The 17,763-nt window shown below is 42.2% G+C and overlaps 1 protein-coding gene across 1 annotated transcript in view; it reads right to left on the bottom strand.

Moving 5' to 3' along the window:
• Nucleotides 1–15,979, bottom strand: part of LOC114699051 (putative lysozyme C-2) — a 32,263-nt gene extending 16,284 nt beyond the window's left edge. The window contains exon 1 of the mRNA XM_037196746.1: nt 15,826–15,979. Within this exon, the coding sequence (XP_037052641.1) occupies nt 15,826–15,961 (136 nt within the window). The 5' untranslated portion in view covers nt 15,962–15,979. The remainder of the gene's footprint in view (nt 1–15,825) is intronic.
• Between the last annotated feature and the right edge of the window lie 1,784 nt (nt 15,980–17,763).

The following is a 17,763-nucleotide window of genomic DNA, read 5'->3' as shown; positions in this document are numbered from 1 at the left end:
TGTTCTGCTAGGCCCAGGTTCCATTCTGAACACAGCACAGCTTACCCCCTTCTACCTCGAGTTCCAGGGGTTCTGGTGCCCTCTTCTGGCTTTTTAGGGCAGTGATGCAGGTGGTGACATGTGGAGGGAAAATATCCACATACATGAAACAAAATCGAAAAACAAAAACAAAATGCTGTAGTTATTGGAGCTGAACATAAAGAATTTTAAAATAAAAATAAACTATTTTCATATAAATATTTAAAATAAAGTATGCTGTTTCTAGTGCCCCTTAAACTGTCTCAATAGAATAGTGTAGAGAGAGAGAGAGAGAGAAACAAACAGAAAGGAAGTGATGGCATCAAAATGCCAGAACAACAAACACACGGGGATCTGGCTGTCACTGTAGCAATGTCTTCCAGTCTACGTGAAGTGTGTAGATGACGGAGTAAGCAATGGCTGTGTGTGGGTGCGGATGTAGGCACATGCTATGTGCCGGTGAGGATGTAGGTGCCCGTTAAGCTTAGGTGATGGATATAGACCCTATCAAGAGTGGCATGTTGGTTTTCCCAATGTACAAACGATTTACCCCAGAACACCATATGAGAGTAAACACACACAAGCTTTGTGCATTGAAATGATGTCATGGCTATTTGTGGTTTTTCACAATGTGCTTAGTTTTGCTCATCTGTCTCAGAGTTAGTTGATATGCATGGAGCTACTTTAAGAAAGTTAAGAGTTAGCACAGTCACTAATCTGTCCTGAATACTTCGTGGTCAACTAGAGGCTGGGGACATTCTCTCAAGGCTTAACAAAGACTGACACGTGAGTTGAGAATTTACCTTTTTTTTTTTTAGATTTATTTATTTATTATGCAGTGTTCTGCCTACATATATGCTTGCAGTCCAGAAGAGGGCACCAGATCTCATAGCCACCGTGTGGTTGCTGGGAATTGAACTCAGGACCTCTGGAAGAGCAGCCAGTGCTCTTAACCACTGAGCCATCTCTCCAGCCCGAGAATTTGCTTTTTATGCAGTGTAAAAGGGCCTGCTCTAAGAAGATATTACCTGAGAGGTCACATGCTGTAGGATGTCCTGTATGTTGTGAATATATGTTGCTGTGATTGATTGATAAATGAAACACTGATTGTACAGTAGCCAGGCAGGAAGTATAGGTGGGACTAGCATAGAGAAAAATTGGAAGAAGTGTAAGGTAGAGTGGAGGAGATGCTGCCAGCTGCCACGATGAGGACCAAGATGTAAAGTACCGGCAAGCCACAAACCGTAGTATAGATTAGTAGAAATGGGTAAATTTACGAAAAAAGAAGTAGATAACAAAAAGCCTACCACGGGACATTCAGGCCCGGCGGCAGCCGGCAGAAACATTCAGGCCCAGCGGCGGCCCACAGAGGTAGACAGGCCCGGCGGCAGAGACAAGCAGACGCAGGTAGGCCTGCGGAGGGGGCCGTGGAGGTAGACGGGCCCAGCGGCGGCAGCCGACAGGGATATTCAGACCCGGCAGCAGCCGGCAGAGACATTCAGGCCCAGTGGCGGCCCACAGAGGTAGACGGGACCAGCGGCGACCTGCTGAGGTAAACGGGCCCTGCGGCAGCGGCCGACAGGGACATTCAGGCCCGGCGGCAGCTGGCAGAGACATTCAGGCCCAGCGGCGGACCACAGAGGTAGAAAGGCCCGGCAGCAGAGACAAGCAGACGCAGATAGGTCTGCGGCGGCAGCCCGCGGAGGTAGACGGGCCCAGCAGCAGCCTGCTGAGGTAGACGGGCCCAGCGGTGGCAGCCGACAGGGACATTCAGGCCCGGCGGCAGCCGGCAGAGACATTCAGGCCCAGCGGCGGCCCACAGAGGTAGACAGGCCCAGTGGCGGAGACAAGCAGACGCAGGTAGGCCTGCGGCGGGGGCCTGTGGAGGTAGACGGGCCCAGCGGCGGCCCGCTGAGGTAAACGGGCCCGGTGGCAGCGGCCGACAGGGACATTCAGTCCCGGCTGCAGCCGGCAGAGACATTCAGGCCTGGTGGCGACCCCCAGAGGCAGACAGACCCAGCGGCAGCTGACAGGGACATACAGGCCCGGCGGCGGACTGCAGAGGTAGACAGGCCCAGGGACGGAGACAAGCAGACGCAGCTTGGAACAGGGACGCCCCTAACCCCAACATCTGGGGAAGAAGCTATCTCCGTGAGTCAGAACCAGAACGAATCTGAACACTCTGTCTGAGGACAACCCAGGGCCCAGCTGCTGATCCTGTGAAACCCAACAACTTGGAGGTGTTGGTGAGACTACCCTGCTCAGCTGAAACCCATCTGGGAGAGGATTCAGATGCCTACAATTTAAAGTCTGAAGAAACAAGATCAGCTGAGGAGTTGACAAATGAACAAAATGTGACCTGGGAACACAGAAGAAGGCGCTACCCAGACACCAAACCAGATCACCAGAATCATAAGTATATAATTCACCGATTGAAATCAGCTGCCCCTGAAAAAATAGTCCAATAGCACCAATTTAACCAAGAACCACTACTAAACCAAGACTAAAAATTAGAACAGGAGAGGCACTCTCAGACACAGACACCACCTGTACCTCACAGAGGAAGAGATGAGTAGACGCCAGTGCAAAAATACAGGCAACAACATAAAGACCTATATGGCAACATCAGAACCTAGTGATTCTACACCTGCAAGACCTAAACATACCATGACAGAAGAAACAGAAGAAATCAACCCTAAAAATGACATTAAGAAGATGATAGAGGCCCTTAAAGAAGAAATAAAACATTCCCTCAATGAGGAAATAAAAACATTCCTTAAAGAGGAATTGAAAAACTACCTTAAAGAGGAAATAAAAACTTTCCTTAAAGAGGAAATAAAAAACTCCCTTAAAGAGGAAATAAAAACTTCCCTTAAAGAGGAAATGAAAAACTCCATTAAAGAGGAAATAAAAAACTCCCTTAAAGAAATGGAAGAAAAAACGAACAAAAAATGGGAAGGAATCAAATCAAGCCAAGAAAAAGCAATTAAACAGATGAAAGAAACATTCCAAGATCTGAAAAATGAATTTGAGACAATAAAGAAAACACATGCTGAGGGAATGCTGGAAATAGAAATCCTGACAAAACGAACAGGAACTACAGAAACAAGCATAACCAACCGATTGCAAGAAATGGAACAGAGAATCTCAGACACTGAAGACACGATAGAGAAAATAGATTCTTCAGTCAAAGAAAACAATAAAGACAAAAAAGTCCTAACACAAAACGTCCAGGAAATTTGGGACACCATGAAAAGACCAAACCTAAGAATAATAGGGATAGAAGAAGGTGAAGAATACCAACTCAAAGGCACAGAAAATATATTCAACAAAATCATAGAAGAAAACTTTCCTAACCTAAAGAAAGAAATACCTATGAAGATACAAGAAGCTTACAGAACACCGAATAGGCTGGATCCAAAAAAAAAGTCCCCTCGCCACATAATAATCAAAACACTAAACACACAGAACAGAGAAAAAATATTAAGAGCCGCAAAGGAAAAAGACCAAGTAACATATAAAGGTAAACCCATCAGAATAACACCAGACTACTCAATAGAAACTATGAAAGCTAGAAGATCATGGACAAACCTCATGCAGACACTAAGAGACCACGGATGCCAACCCAGACTATTATACCCAGCAAAACTCTCAATCACCATAGGCGGAGTAAACACAATATTCCAGGATAAAACCAGATTTAATCAATACCTGTCCACAAACCCAGCCCTACAGAAAGCACTAGAAGGGAAAATTCAACCCAAAGAAGTTAAACACATCCATGAAAAATCAAGCAATAGATAATCCTACACCAACATACACCACAGAAGGACAACACAACACAACCAAAAAAATAACAGGAATTAACAATCACTGGTCATTAATATCCATCAATATCAATGGTCTCAACTCACCTATAAAAAGACACAGGCTAACAGAATGGATAAGAAAACAGGACCCATCCATATGCTGCATACAAGAAACACACCTTAACTCCAAAGACAGACACTACCTCCGAGTAAAGGGCTGGGAAAAGGTTTTCCAAGCAAATGGACCTAAGAAACAAGCTGGTGTAGCTATCCTAATATCTAATAAAATAGACTTCAAACTAAAATCAATCAAAAGAGACCAGGATGGACATTACATATTCATCACGGGAAAAATCCACCAAGATGAAGTCTCGATTCTAAACATTTATGCTCCAAATACAAAAGCACCCACATTCATAAAAGAAACACTACTAAAGTTTAAAACGCACATCAAACCCCACACATTAGTAGTGGGAGATTTTAACACACCACTCTCACCAAAAGATAGATCTACCAGACTGAAACTTAACAAAGAAATAAAGGACCTAACAGATGTTATGACTCAAATGGACCTAATAGATATCTACAGAATATTCCATCCTAACACAAAAGAATATACCTTCTTCTCAGCACCCCATGGAACCTTCTCAAAAATTGACCACATGCTTGGACACAGAACAAATCTCAACAGATACAAAAAAATTGGAATAACCTCCTGTATCTTATCAGACCACCATGCCTTAAAGTTAGAACTCAATAACAACAAAAATTATAGAAAACCCACAAACTCATGGAAACTGAATAATGCCCACCTGAAACATCAATGGGTCAAGGAAGAAATAAAGACAGAAATTAAAGATTTCCTAGAATTCAATGAAAATGAAAGTACAACATACCCAAACTTATGGGACACTATGAAAGCAGTGCTAAGAGGAAAATTCATAGCTCTAAATGCACACATAAAGAAGATGGAGCAATCCCATACCAATGAATTAACAGCACAACTGAAAGCTCTAGAACAAAAAGAAACAAACTCACCCAGGAGAAATAGACGCCAGGAAATAATCAAATTGAGGGCTGAAATCAACGAAATAGAAAACAAGAGAACAATACAAAAAATCAATGAAACAAAGAGTTGGTTCTTTGAAAAAATCAACAAGATAGACAAACCACTAGCCAAATTAACCAAAAGGCAAAGAGAGAGCACCCAAATTCACAAAATCAGAAATGAAAAGGGAGACATAACAACAGACAATGAGGAAATCCAGAGAATCATCAGATCATACTTCAAAAACCTGTACTCCACAAAAATGGAAAACCAGGAAGAAATGGACAATTTTCTGGATAAATACCAAATACCAAAATTAAATCAAGACCAGATAAACCATTTAAATAGACCAATAACCCCTAAAGAAATAGAAACAGTCATCAAAAGTCTCCCAACTAAAAAAAAGCCCAGGACCAGATGGTTTCAGTGCAGAATTCTACCAGACTTTCAAAGAAGAACTAATACCAATCCTCTTCAAAGTGTTTCACACAATAGAAACAGAAGGAACACTACCAAACTCTTTTTATGAGGCTACAATTACCCTGATACCCAAACCACACAAAGATGCAACAAAGAAAGAGAACTACAGACCAATCTCCCTCATGAACATTGATGCAAAAATACTCAACAAAATATTGGCAAACCGAATCCAAGAATACATCAAAACAATCATCCATCACGACCAAGTAGGATTCATCCCAGGGATGCAAGGATGGTTCAACATACGGAAATCAGTCAATGTAATACACCATATAAACAAACTGAAAGAAAAAAACCACATGATCATCTCCCTAGATGCTGAAAAAGCCTTTGACAAAACCCAACACCCCTTCATGATAAAGGTCTTAGAAAGAATAGGAATACAAGGAACATTTCTAAACATAATAAAAGCAATTTATAGCAAGCCAACAGCAAACATCAAATTAAATGGAGAGAAACTCAAAGCGATACCACTAAATTCAGGAACAAGACAAGGCTGTCCACTCTCCCCATATTTATTCAATATAGTACTAGAAGTTCTAGCTAGAGCAATAAGACAACAAAAGGAGATCAAAGGGATACAAATTGGCAAGGAAGAAGTCAAACTTTCACTATTTGCAGATGATATGATAGTATACATAAGTGACCCAAAAACTCTACCAGGGAACTTCTACAGCTGATAAACTCCTTCAGTAAAGTGGCAGGATACAAGATCAACTCAAAAAAATCAGTAGCCCTCCTATACACAAATGATAAAAGGGCTGAGAAAGAAGTCAGAGAAACATCACCATTTACAATAGCCACAAATAATATAAGATATCTTGGGATAACACCAACTAAACAAGTGAAAGACCTTTTTGATAAGAACTTTAAATCTCTAAAGAAAGAAATTGAAGAAGATATCAGAAAATGGAAGGATCTCCCATGCTCATGGATAGGTAGGATTAACATAGTAAAAATGGCAATCTTACCAAAAGCAATCTACAGATTCAATGCAATCCCCATCAAAATCCCAACACAATTCTTCACAGACTTGGAAAGAAAAATAATGAACTTTATATGGAAAAACAAAATACCCAGGATAGCTAAGAGAATCCTATATGATAAAGCAACCCTTGGAGGCATCACCATCCCGGACCTTAAACTCTACTATAGAGCTATAGTAATAAAAACAGCTTGGTACTGGTATAAAAACCGACATACGGACCAATGGAATCGAATTGAAGACCCTGACATTAATCCATGCACATATGAACACCTGGTTTTTGACAAAGGAGACAAAACTATACAATGGAACAAAGAAAGTATCTTCAACAAATGGTGCTGGCATAACTGGATGTCAATATGTAAAAGATTACAAATAGATCCATATCTATCACCATGCACAAAACTCAAGTCCAAGTGGATCAAAGACCTAAACATAAATCCAGTTACACTAAACCTAATAGAAAAGAAAATAGGAAGCACTCTTGAACGCATTGGCACCGGAGACCATTTCCTAAATAAAACACCGACAGCACAGACCCTGAGCACAACCATTAATAAATGGGACCTCTCAAAACTGAGAAGCTTTTGCAGGGCAAAAGACACAGTCAATAAGACAAAAAGACAGCCAACAGATTGGGAAAAGATCTTCACCAACCCCACATCTGACAGAGGATTGATCTCCACAATATATAAAGAACTCAAGAAACTAGACATCAAAGCACTGAACAGTCCAATTAAAAAATGGGCTAAAGAGCTAAACAGAGAATTCACAAAACAAGAACTACAAATGGCTGAAAGACATTTAAAGAAATGCTCAACATCCTTAATCATCAGAGAAATGCAAATCAAAACGACTCTGAGATACCACCTTACACCTGTTAGAATGGCTAAGATCAAAAACACCAATGACAACCAATGTTGGAGAGGATGTGGAGCAAAGGGAACACTCCTCCACTGTTGGTGGGAATGTAAACTTGTACAACCACTGTGGAAATCAGTATGGCGGTATCTCAGAAAATTAGGAATCGAACTACCTCAAGACCCAGCCATCCCACTCTTGGGCATATACCCAAAGAATGCTGATTCATACCATAAAGATACATGCTCAGCTATGTTCATAGCAGCACTATTTGTAATAGCCAGAACCTGGAAACAACCTAGATGCCCATCAACGGAAGAATGGATGAAAAAAATGTGGTACATATACACAATGGAGTACTACTCAGCAGAGAAAAACAATGAAAGCATGAAATTTGCAGGCAAATGGATGGAACTAGAGAAAATCATCCTGAGTGAGGTAACCCAAACCCAGAAAGACAGTTATGGTATGTACTCACTCATTGGTGGATTCTAGATATAAAATGAATAATCAGACCACAACCCATAGAACCATAGAGGCTATATATATAGCATGGAGGTCCCTAGGACGACTGTGGCTTATAATAAATTTCAGTTTTACTCAATTATTGAAAAAAATAGCCAAATGAATGGAAACACATGAACTATGAACCAAAGGCTGAGGGGCTCCCAGCTGGATCAGGCCCTCTGAATAGGTGAGACAGTTGATTGGCTTGATCAGTTTGGGAGGCATCTAGGCAGTGGGACCAAGTCCTGTGCTCATTGCATGAGTTGGCTGTTTGAAACCAGGAACTTATGCAGGGACACTTGGCTCAGTCTGGGAGGAAGGGACTGGACCTCCCTGGACTGATTCTACCAAGTTGATCACAGTCCTCGGGGGAGGACTTGTCCTGGAGGAGGTGGGAATGGAGGGTGGGCTGGGGGTAAGGGGAGGGCGTGGAAGGGGGGAGAATAGGGGAACCCATGGCTGATATGTAGAACTGAATGGTATTGTAAAATAAAAATATATATATAAAAGCCTACCACGGCCGTACAGTTTGTAAACAATATAAGTCTCTGTGTGTTTAGTCAGTTGGTCTGAGCGGCTGCAGAACCCGCAGGTGAGAGAGATTTGTCCTGACCGTGGGCCAGGCAGGACTGGAGAAATCTTCGGCTACAGTCACATTTCATGACAAGTTTCTGAGTTGAGAAGTCTCACTCTATCCACTCAGAATCTTGTTCTAACCATAAATCCTTAAAAACCCACCTTGCCCCACACAGTGGCTCTTCTTCACTGTCTGGGTGCTGAGCCCACACAAATCCTGGGAGCTCACACAGCTGTCATTTTACCCAAGATCTACTGTCTCCTTACATATTTGCTGTATCTCTATCCAACAGTGGGGAGATAGAGACTAACTCCGATGAAACTTAACGTGAATTACTTCATAGGTGAAGAGCTGATGTACAGAGACGTGTGTGACACTAAATGCTAGATCACTGTCACCAGCATCTGCCCCATTGGCTAACTGAAAAATGGAGGCTTTCCATACAACAGTGATCACATTAGTCAGCATTAAGCCTCTTAGGAAACAGTCTCCATGTTGCTCCTGTTTCTGATAAAAGCCTGCTTGTCTAAAGGGGAAACCGAGGAAGTGTGACCTTTCCCATAACTACTTCTATGGCGACAAAGAGACAGAGTGAGCTGAGGTGGAGGCACAGGGCGGTTTGACTCCACAGTTTTTAATGTACTCGGAGACATCTCTGTTTTGACAGTGTCTTGTCCAAGCTGACTTGTGGAGGAGAGTGAGACAGGGTGAAATGGTTAAAATTGTCTCATCTGTCACACACATTCTCAAACCTGTGAGGGAAATAGTGTAACAGTGACACCAATGGAGTTTGTGTTCTGGGCCAAGATCCAGTGTGAAACCCAGGCTACAGCTGCACCCAGAACCTGCTACTGACTGGTGGAGCTGTGTCTACATGGCTGTTTGATCCTCTCCAAACCCTGGGCAGAGCACAGCATGCTCAATGTTACTGTGACATCATGGGCACAAAACAGTTAACTGGTGATACAAATAGTCTGGGGGCCTGAGAAGGAAGCATCGGTGTGTGGAAATTCTCAGAATCTGGAGAAATTCTCTACCCTAATGATGGAGTGAAAGGCCCCAGCTGTACCCACAGTGCTCAGAATAACACTTGAGTCTTAGAAAGACTCACCACACTTATCCACAGAACCAGCAGTTCCCATTCCAGAGTTCCAACATACCATGCTCTAATGCCTTATGGATCCCTCACAACCCTCTTTGCACAATGCATGGCTGGAGTGATGTCATCCTTGAGCAAAGCTGAAAGACAGGGGTGAGGAAGGACAAGGACTGTTACAGAAGCCATTTTCAGTTCAGATCCAGCCAGCTTTCTTTTGTGACTCTGAGCAACATACAAAAAATTATTTTGCAAGTGTCCCTGCATCTGTGATTATTGCAGACAGCCTTTCTTGATTCTATGCAGGTGACATGGTGTAATTCATTTTATTTCTCATTTATAAAGTCCCTGGGAGGTTGGGATATACTTGAGTGTAGAGTGTTCTTAGGATTCCAGCACAGATTAAAAAGTAAAGAACACATTGAAGTCCTGAGGGGTCACTGGAGGCTATGGGGTTGTCAGCTACAATGAGGGAAGTTCCTCTTTGTTATCACACTGGGAAATAGAATATTCTGGGACTGTCACCTGGGTCTTCCAGTGGAATTTATCCTAAAGAAAATCAGGAGCTACACAGATAGCTCAGTGGCTAAGAGCACTGGATGCTCTTCCAGAGGACACATGGCAGCTCTCAGCTATCGATATCTCCAGTTACAAGATCAAGCCCTCTTCTCAATCAACAGATACTAGTCATACAAGTCCAATATGCAGGCAAAACACCCACACACAGAAAGATAAATGAATACTTGAAAGAAAACAATGCACAAGCCTTGTAGGAATAAAGGTCTTCGTAGCAGTTCATAATCAGTAAAATGGAAGCACTCAGGTGCTTTAAGACTCAAGAATTGTATTTTCAACATACAGAGTATTGCTACTGCAATTATATTCATTCTTTAAAATGATAATTCAGGTCATTATTTGTTGCTATGAATAATGTTTTAAATAAGAACTATATCATGAATCTGTGTAAGTATAATTTAATTTGTGTAAAAATGTAAAATCTGTATATGTTGTAAAGTGAGTACGTATGTGAATGATATAACTTTACATGAACCTACAGCATAGATTCATAGTCTAGAAGAATATATTCCAAAGGTTTCAAGTTACATCAACTCTCTGAGCACTCAAAGTGGGAGTGATGTTCCTCTTTGCTTGTAGTTTCTAATACCTTTCAATGACTGCAGATGGGTCAATGGTTTTAAACATGTTTTGTTTTTTGTTTTTGTTTTTGTTTTTTTAAAGATTTATTTATTTATTATGTATACAGCATGTATGACTGCAGGCCAGAAGAGGGCACCAGATCTCATTACAGATGGTTGCAAGCCACCATGTGGTTGCTGGGAATTGAACTCAGGACCTCTGGAAGAGCAGTCAGTGCTCTTATCCTCTGAGGCATCACTCTAGCCCCAAACACAATGTTTTTAAAGATAGGCTAAGTGGCTTAACAGAGTGTTCCATCATCTTTGTTCTCCTGAAAAAATTTCATCACCAAATTTAACATTTAGGAATTAATACTTCACTGTTTAGAGTGCTTGACTAAAATGTAGCAAGTCTTGTGTTCAATTCCAACACTGGAAAAAATAGAACAACATTGATCAACTTGATGCATGCATTAAAAATTATATATTATTCCCATCATGGCATGTGTTCAAGTCCTACCATCCCAGACTTCAATCCTGAAATGAACCTTATTTGTTCCTTGTTAAATAAATTTCATCTTAAATACATAAATCTATGTTATTTTGGTAGATGAGATGACGACTGAGGAATATTCCTTCACACTGTGTGAATATATGTCACTGTGATTGGTAATAAAGAAGCTGCCTGGCCAATAGCTAGAAAGGATAAAGGTTAGGTGGGAGAACCAGACTAAGGATGCTGGGAAGAAGGGCAGAGTCAGAGGAGTTTCCAGCCAGACACAGAGAGGAAACAGGAGGTGCAAGATGAAAGAGAGGTAATGCCACATGGCAGAATGTAGACTTCTGGAAAGAGATGTTTAAGTTGTAAGAGTTAACTGGTAACAAGCCTGAGCCACTCACTGGCTGAGCATTTATAATTAATATTAAGTCTCTGTGCATTTATTGTGGAGCTGGTGGTCCCAACAGAAACTATGCCTACAAATGTCCATCTAAGAATTAGATTTATTGAACTTTGTGGTATTGTGTTCCCCAAAATATTGTGCATGCTAATAAACTTATCTGGGGTCAGAGACAGAGCAGCCACAATATTAAACATAAAGGATAGGCAATGGTAGCACACCTTAAATACTAGCATTCCAGAGGCAGAAATCCATGTGTTCAAGGATACAGACAGGCATGGTGACTCATCACGCCTTTAATCCCAGAAAGCAAGCCTTTATCCCAGGTAGAAAGCAGAAAGGTATATAAGGTGTAAGGACCAGAAACTAGAAGCATTTGACTGGTTAAGCATTTGGCCTGGTTAAGCTTCAGGCTTTCAGAGCAGCAATTCAGCTGAGAGCCATTGGGATGAGGACACAGAATCTTCCAGTCTGAGGAAACAAGACCAGCTGAGAAGTTGGCCAGGTGAGGTTAGCTGTGGTTTGTTCTGTCTCTCTGACCATCCAGCATTTCACCCCAATAACTGGCCTCAGGTTTGATTTTATTAATACGACATTCTAAGATTCCTGCTACAGAACATACATACTAAAGAGTTTATAAACAAAATTTAATACTAGTAATCCACTCTAAAATCTCTCAACACATGCATTACATCAATACATACACATATAAGTCAGTTGGACAAAATACTAGTGACTTAGTGGCACACTGTCATGTGGTATTTATTATAGTAATATCTTCATTTGTATATGTTAGAAATATTTATGATAAAATTCATTCAGTTAAAAATGACTCTGCACCAATATTCCTAACAATCCCTATTTAAATGACTAGAATGGAAATCTTCAGGACAAATCACCAATAAGCCACTTATAATTCTCTAGTAGATTATTCCAGAAACTTTCTTCATTTTTTTGTTACTTTTATTTATTTATTTATTTATTTATTTATTTATTTATTTATTTATTTATTTCTAAGGGTATCCCTGACTGTCCTAGGATCTTGCTATGTAGGCCAGGCTGCATTTGAACTTGGAGAGCTACCTGCCTCTGCCTCTGGAGTGCTGGGATTAAAAGTGTGTATCATCACTGCCTAGTCAAAGATCTCTTTATTTTCATTATATGTATATGACTGTTTGCCTGCACATATGTCTGGTCATTACATGCATACCTGGAACCCACAGAAGCCAGGAAAGAATGCCACATCTTTTGAACTGGAGTTATAGATGATTATAAGTGGCCATGTGGCTGCTGGGAACTGAAACCAGGGCCTCTGCAAGAGCATCATGTGCTTTTAACTACTGAGCCATCTCTCCAGCTCCCAGAAACACTGGAACTGGCTTACAGATTAGTCTACCCTGATTGGCCAGTGAGCCCTATGGATCTGCCTGTCTCAGACTCCCCAGTGCTGGACCTACAAATGCATGTCAGCAAACTCAGATTTTATGTGGGTGCTGAGGGTCAACCCTTAGGAGACTCTTCTGTCTGAGCTACCTGACCAGCCTCTGTTTATATTGACTATTCATTCAGTGATTTTAGAGGTGGAATCAAGGGCCCTCTGATTGGTAGGCAGGGCATTCTATCACGAAGCTGTGCCCTAATCCTAATGTCTTCCTTGGCTAACTCTGATGTGAATAACGATGACTTTCTATCAGTCCAGACAGTCTCCCCAGGTTCCTCATGCTTCCTTCAGTGATGCCTCCTGCACAGAATATCAGCTCTTGCACATAAGAGCAGGGGTTGTTTGCTATCCCTCTAACCAGCCTTGTCTTACCACTGCAGGGGATCCCACAGGCATTCACTGCTCTCAGGGTTTTGTCATCATTACACCAGTATCAGCTATTGATCTGAAATATCCCATAGTCGGTGCTTTGGTCCCCAGGGTTGTAGTTTGTAGTTTGTGTGTTATAATTGCTTACATCTGAGCCAAACACACCCCTAAAAAGAAAAAGTATGCCCATCAATATGCAGTAGCAGCAATGATTTATATTGGACACCAAAATTAGCTCCTTGAGTTGGCTATATTTTACAGGTGATTTACTTTATAAGCACAATCACATGACTACATTTTAAAATATTCTATCACTAATTCAGGTCAGGTGTGGCTGTATTGCTCAGTGTAGCCTCTGGTCTCAAGTGATTCTCTTCCCTCTGTCTTTCAAGTAGGTGGAATTGATCTACCCAGTCAGCAAGTGATTTTCAATTGCCCCAAAGAGAATCCCTTTGAGAACAAATCAACTTGTACCAAGAATAAACAAGAATAGGTTTTCCACAGTTAAAACAAAGTGCCAGGTACTTCCTTTTCCTTTGGAAGCATCCATGTTGTAAGAAACATTTCTTTCTCTCCCCACCGTGGCATGTGCCCCTCCCCTCAACAGGTGTCCTCTCAAAAGGGGACATCATCTGGAAAAAAATGTCCCTTAGTCAGATGTGTTCATAGCTCTGATTGGACCAGATAGTGTGAATCTGCTCACATCAACTTGTGCAAAGACAACAGGCAGCCCTATGCTGTCGGGAATTACCAATTATCAGACCTTGTTGGGTATTGCCAGAAACATAGACCAAACTCCCAGAGTTGGTGGGATCCACCTTTCTGGCCAGGATGTCTTTAGAAATATGTGTTGAGAGTTCCTACATTTTCACCAACCAAAACCTTGGCCTTTTGTACCATAGAATGAACATCACCTCAAAGTGGAATGCCCTCTGCTCTGCCTTGGCTGACTGCCTCAGTCTGCCCCCCTTGGGTGAGGTCTAAAGGTCATTGTATTGAAGGAGTCCCTGAACTGCCTCAGGTGGTTGGAGACAGGGCTGAAGGTTACAAGGAGACCAAGGAGGCTGCTTTGAGGCTTAAGGAACATAAGGCCTGGGATGACATCCCCAAGGTCTCTGTCTCTCTGCAAATGAGAGCTGGCAAGGGGCAAATCAAGAATCTGACCTCTGTGGTGGTTTGAAAGAAAATGGCCCCCAAAGGGAGTCACACTATTAGGAAGTGTTGCCTTGTTGGAGGAAGTGGGTCACTATGGGGCAGGCTTTGAGGTCTCTTTTTCTGAAGTGTCCCTCAGTGTGACAGCCAGTTGACTTCCTGTTGTCTGCAAGATGTGGGTCTCTGAGCTCCAGGACCATGTCTGCCTGCATGCCGCCACACTCCCTGTCATGATGAGAGTGGACTGAACCTCTGAAACTGTAAACAATCCACCCCCAATTACATGTTTTCTTTATAAGAGTGGATACAGTCATGGTGTCTCCTCATAGCAACAATAACCCTAGCCAAGACAGAGGTCCTCTGAAACTTTATTACACTTCTTAGATGATTATACTTACTCTTGAGGTAAGCAGTTTACTCTTAAGTGCCAACAACTCACCAGAAACTTTGATTACATATGTCCAAACCTCCCACATGCTCACCAGGAGCAGCTTTCAAATTCTAGCTTGCTCACATTTTGCAGAGTAATACCAGAGATGCTTCTGAAGGTCTTGATTATACCACTGCCTTCATGGTAGATGATACAGGTTCCCCTGATTGGATATAGTGTTGTCTCTCTTAGGGTTATTATTGCTGTGAAGAGACACCATGACCATGGCAACTCTTATAAAGAAAACATTTAACTGACAGTGGATCTCTTACAGTTCAGCCCATTATCATCACGGTGAGGAGCATGGCAGCATTCAGGCAGACTTGGTGCTGGAGGAGTAGCTGAGAGTTCTAAATCTTGCAGGCAACGGGAAATTGACTGAGACACTCAATAAATGGTATGGTGATGAGAGGATTTCTCAAAGCTCAAGCCCACATTGAAACAACTCCTCTAACAAGGCCATAACACGTCCAACCAAGTCACACTTCCTATTAGTGACACTCCCTATGAGGTGATGGAGGCCAGTTGAATTTAAACAACCACAACCTCATTTCAGCAGCAGCTAGGGGGAATTAAGATAACTTTGACCTGCAGAAAAGTTCAAAAACTGTGAAATTTTTCTCTCCAAAGTTTCCATACCATGGTCAGAGAAATGAAGACAGATCCCAGTCACTCCAGGCTCTCAGAACTCAAGTTCTGAATGAGTGAGTCCTCCCATCTTTTCTCACCCCCTGTGGGCTATTGAGTCTGAAACAACTGGAAAACCTAGTGACTCTCCATGAACACCTCAGGTCCTATTGCCTTAGCCTGGGAAGATGTCCCCTCCCGTGTCCTCACTGCAGTATCTCTGATGGAAAAGATGAACGCTGATGTTTTTAATCAAACTAGTCAAACACACAGGAATCTTAAAGATTATTGACCCCAGACCCCTCTCTGCTCACTGATCTCTTCCTTGTTCCTGTTTTTCAGAGGGTGATTATCTGGGTGCTGGGGGTGGGTGGGTTCAAGGAGACTTACAGTTTGTCATGTTGAGTCCCCTGTAGCCATCCATTCCATGGCTTTTCAGAAGTGTAACCAACTCACAATGCTTGTACACCTTGGCCTGGACAGTGACAGAAAGCAGGAGGAGCCCAAGAGAGAGGAGAGCCTTCATGTTGACCTGGAAGCTGGATCTGCTGCAGGCTGAGTGGAGAAGGCAAGCCTGCTATTTAAGCAGCCTCCAAGTTCCTCTTTTCTCCAGCAGCTGTGGCCTCCAATTTTTGAGTTGTGTGCAAAGGAGGAAGCTTCTACAGTTCTGATTTCTGCCTTTTTGCTTCCGTTTTTGCAAGTTTGATGAACGATGTTCTGGTGGTCCAGCAGTAAGTGCACAGTATTTATTTTAAAGGGCTTAAAGATGTGGCTCATTAAGAATGGAGAGAGAGTTCTCTTTCTGAAAGTGGGTTTTTCTTCCATTTTATTATAAAGTTAAACAACTAAAAGAAAAAAACACAACTAATATTTACAGTTAAAACCAGCAACTACTTTTCACCCACACTCCTTCATATCAAATTGTTCTGTGTGCATCCACCATTTTGCATTGATTTTTTTTTTTTTTTGGTTTTTTGAGACAGGGTTTCTCTGTGTAGCTTTGCGCCTTTCCTGGGACTCACTTGGTAGCCCAGGCTGGCCTCGAACTCACAGAGATCCGCCTGGCTCTGCCTCCCGAGTGCTGGGATTAAAGGCGTGCGCCACCACCGCCCGGCTTTTGCATTGATTTTTAATTGAATCACTTCATGTGTGTTTCCCCCAAAGGACCTGCTGCATGTCCTTGTTCTCTAGAAGGCTGGGTCCCATGGTATCACAATGCTTAGCCAGTGTCTCCTCTAGAGTGTTTTCATTGCTACTGTTCTATTTGTATTTCTGTTATCGCTGAGACTCCTGTGGACATCATTCCTAGCTCCTTTACTCCATGCCTTGCCTCTCCTCTCCATGTTAAAACATAAAGTGTCACCATAGAGCAATAGGACTTCAAAACTAAAACTGAACCAAACACATAAACCTAACTACGTGCAACCTTTAAAAGTGATCATCTCAGGAGGCTGGGGGTGTTTTTCAAATAAAGTTTTCATTTGCTGATACAGAGGAGACAACAAATGGAATGCTTTTCTATGTGTAATTATTATTTTTATTTTATGAGTACAGGCATTTTAGCTTGCATGTATGTTTGTGTACCCCATGTGTGCCTGATCTTATGGAGGCCAGGAAAGGGTGTGAGATCCCTGGAGTGGAGTTACGGTTGTGAGCTACCATGTGGTGCTGGGAAGCTGTGTCCTCTGGAAGAGGAGCCAGTGCTCTGAACTGTCTGGTCATCTATTTAGGCTCAACGTGGTGTTTTGCGACAGGATTCACCCTGAAGCACAGACTATGCTGGAGTTCATTTTGTATTCCATGCTGGCCTTGAATTCCTGACAATCTTCCCCTCTCATCATCACAGGCCTGAGGATAACAGGTGTCAGCCCACAAGGCTCTCACTGTCAACCAGCGTGTCTTCCTCCATGACACAATTTTCTCCCAGGCAGGAGCCAGTAGGAATCTTCCCTGAGATAAACCACTAAAGCAAGAGAAAATGCCCAGTGATGCCAATGTTTGGACTCATGGTAGGAATGCCAGCCCTGCTCAACTCCATCTGGTGCCACTTCACCCTGAGCACAGATTGGACTTTCAGTTCCTTAGTGCTTAAGGTTTTATACAACCAACCAAAGATCACCAGATACTGGATGGAAGCCACTATCCGAAGTAACCAAATAGAAGAGAAGAGATCAAGAGGAAATCAAACAATAAAAAGGAAGATAGAATTAGAATGAATGCCCCCAGAGAGATCAGAGGTGCAGGAGGACTATGAAAAATGAACAGAGAAAGTGTTTGTATTAGTAACTTTTCTGTTGCTGTGATATACCGTGGCCAAGAGAACTTATA

Source organism: Peromyscus leucopus, chromosome 18 (assembly GCF_004664715.2).
Source record: "Peromyscus leucopus breed LL Stock chromosome 18, UCI_PerLeu_2.1, whole genome shotgun sequence".
Taxonomy (NCBI): Eukaryota; Metazoa; Chordata; class Mammalia; order Rodentia; family Cricetidae; genus Peromyscus; species Peromyscus leucopus.
This window is presented reverse-complemented; position numbering and strand designations above follow the sequence as displayed.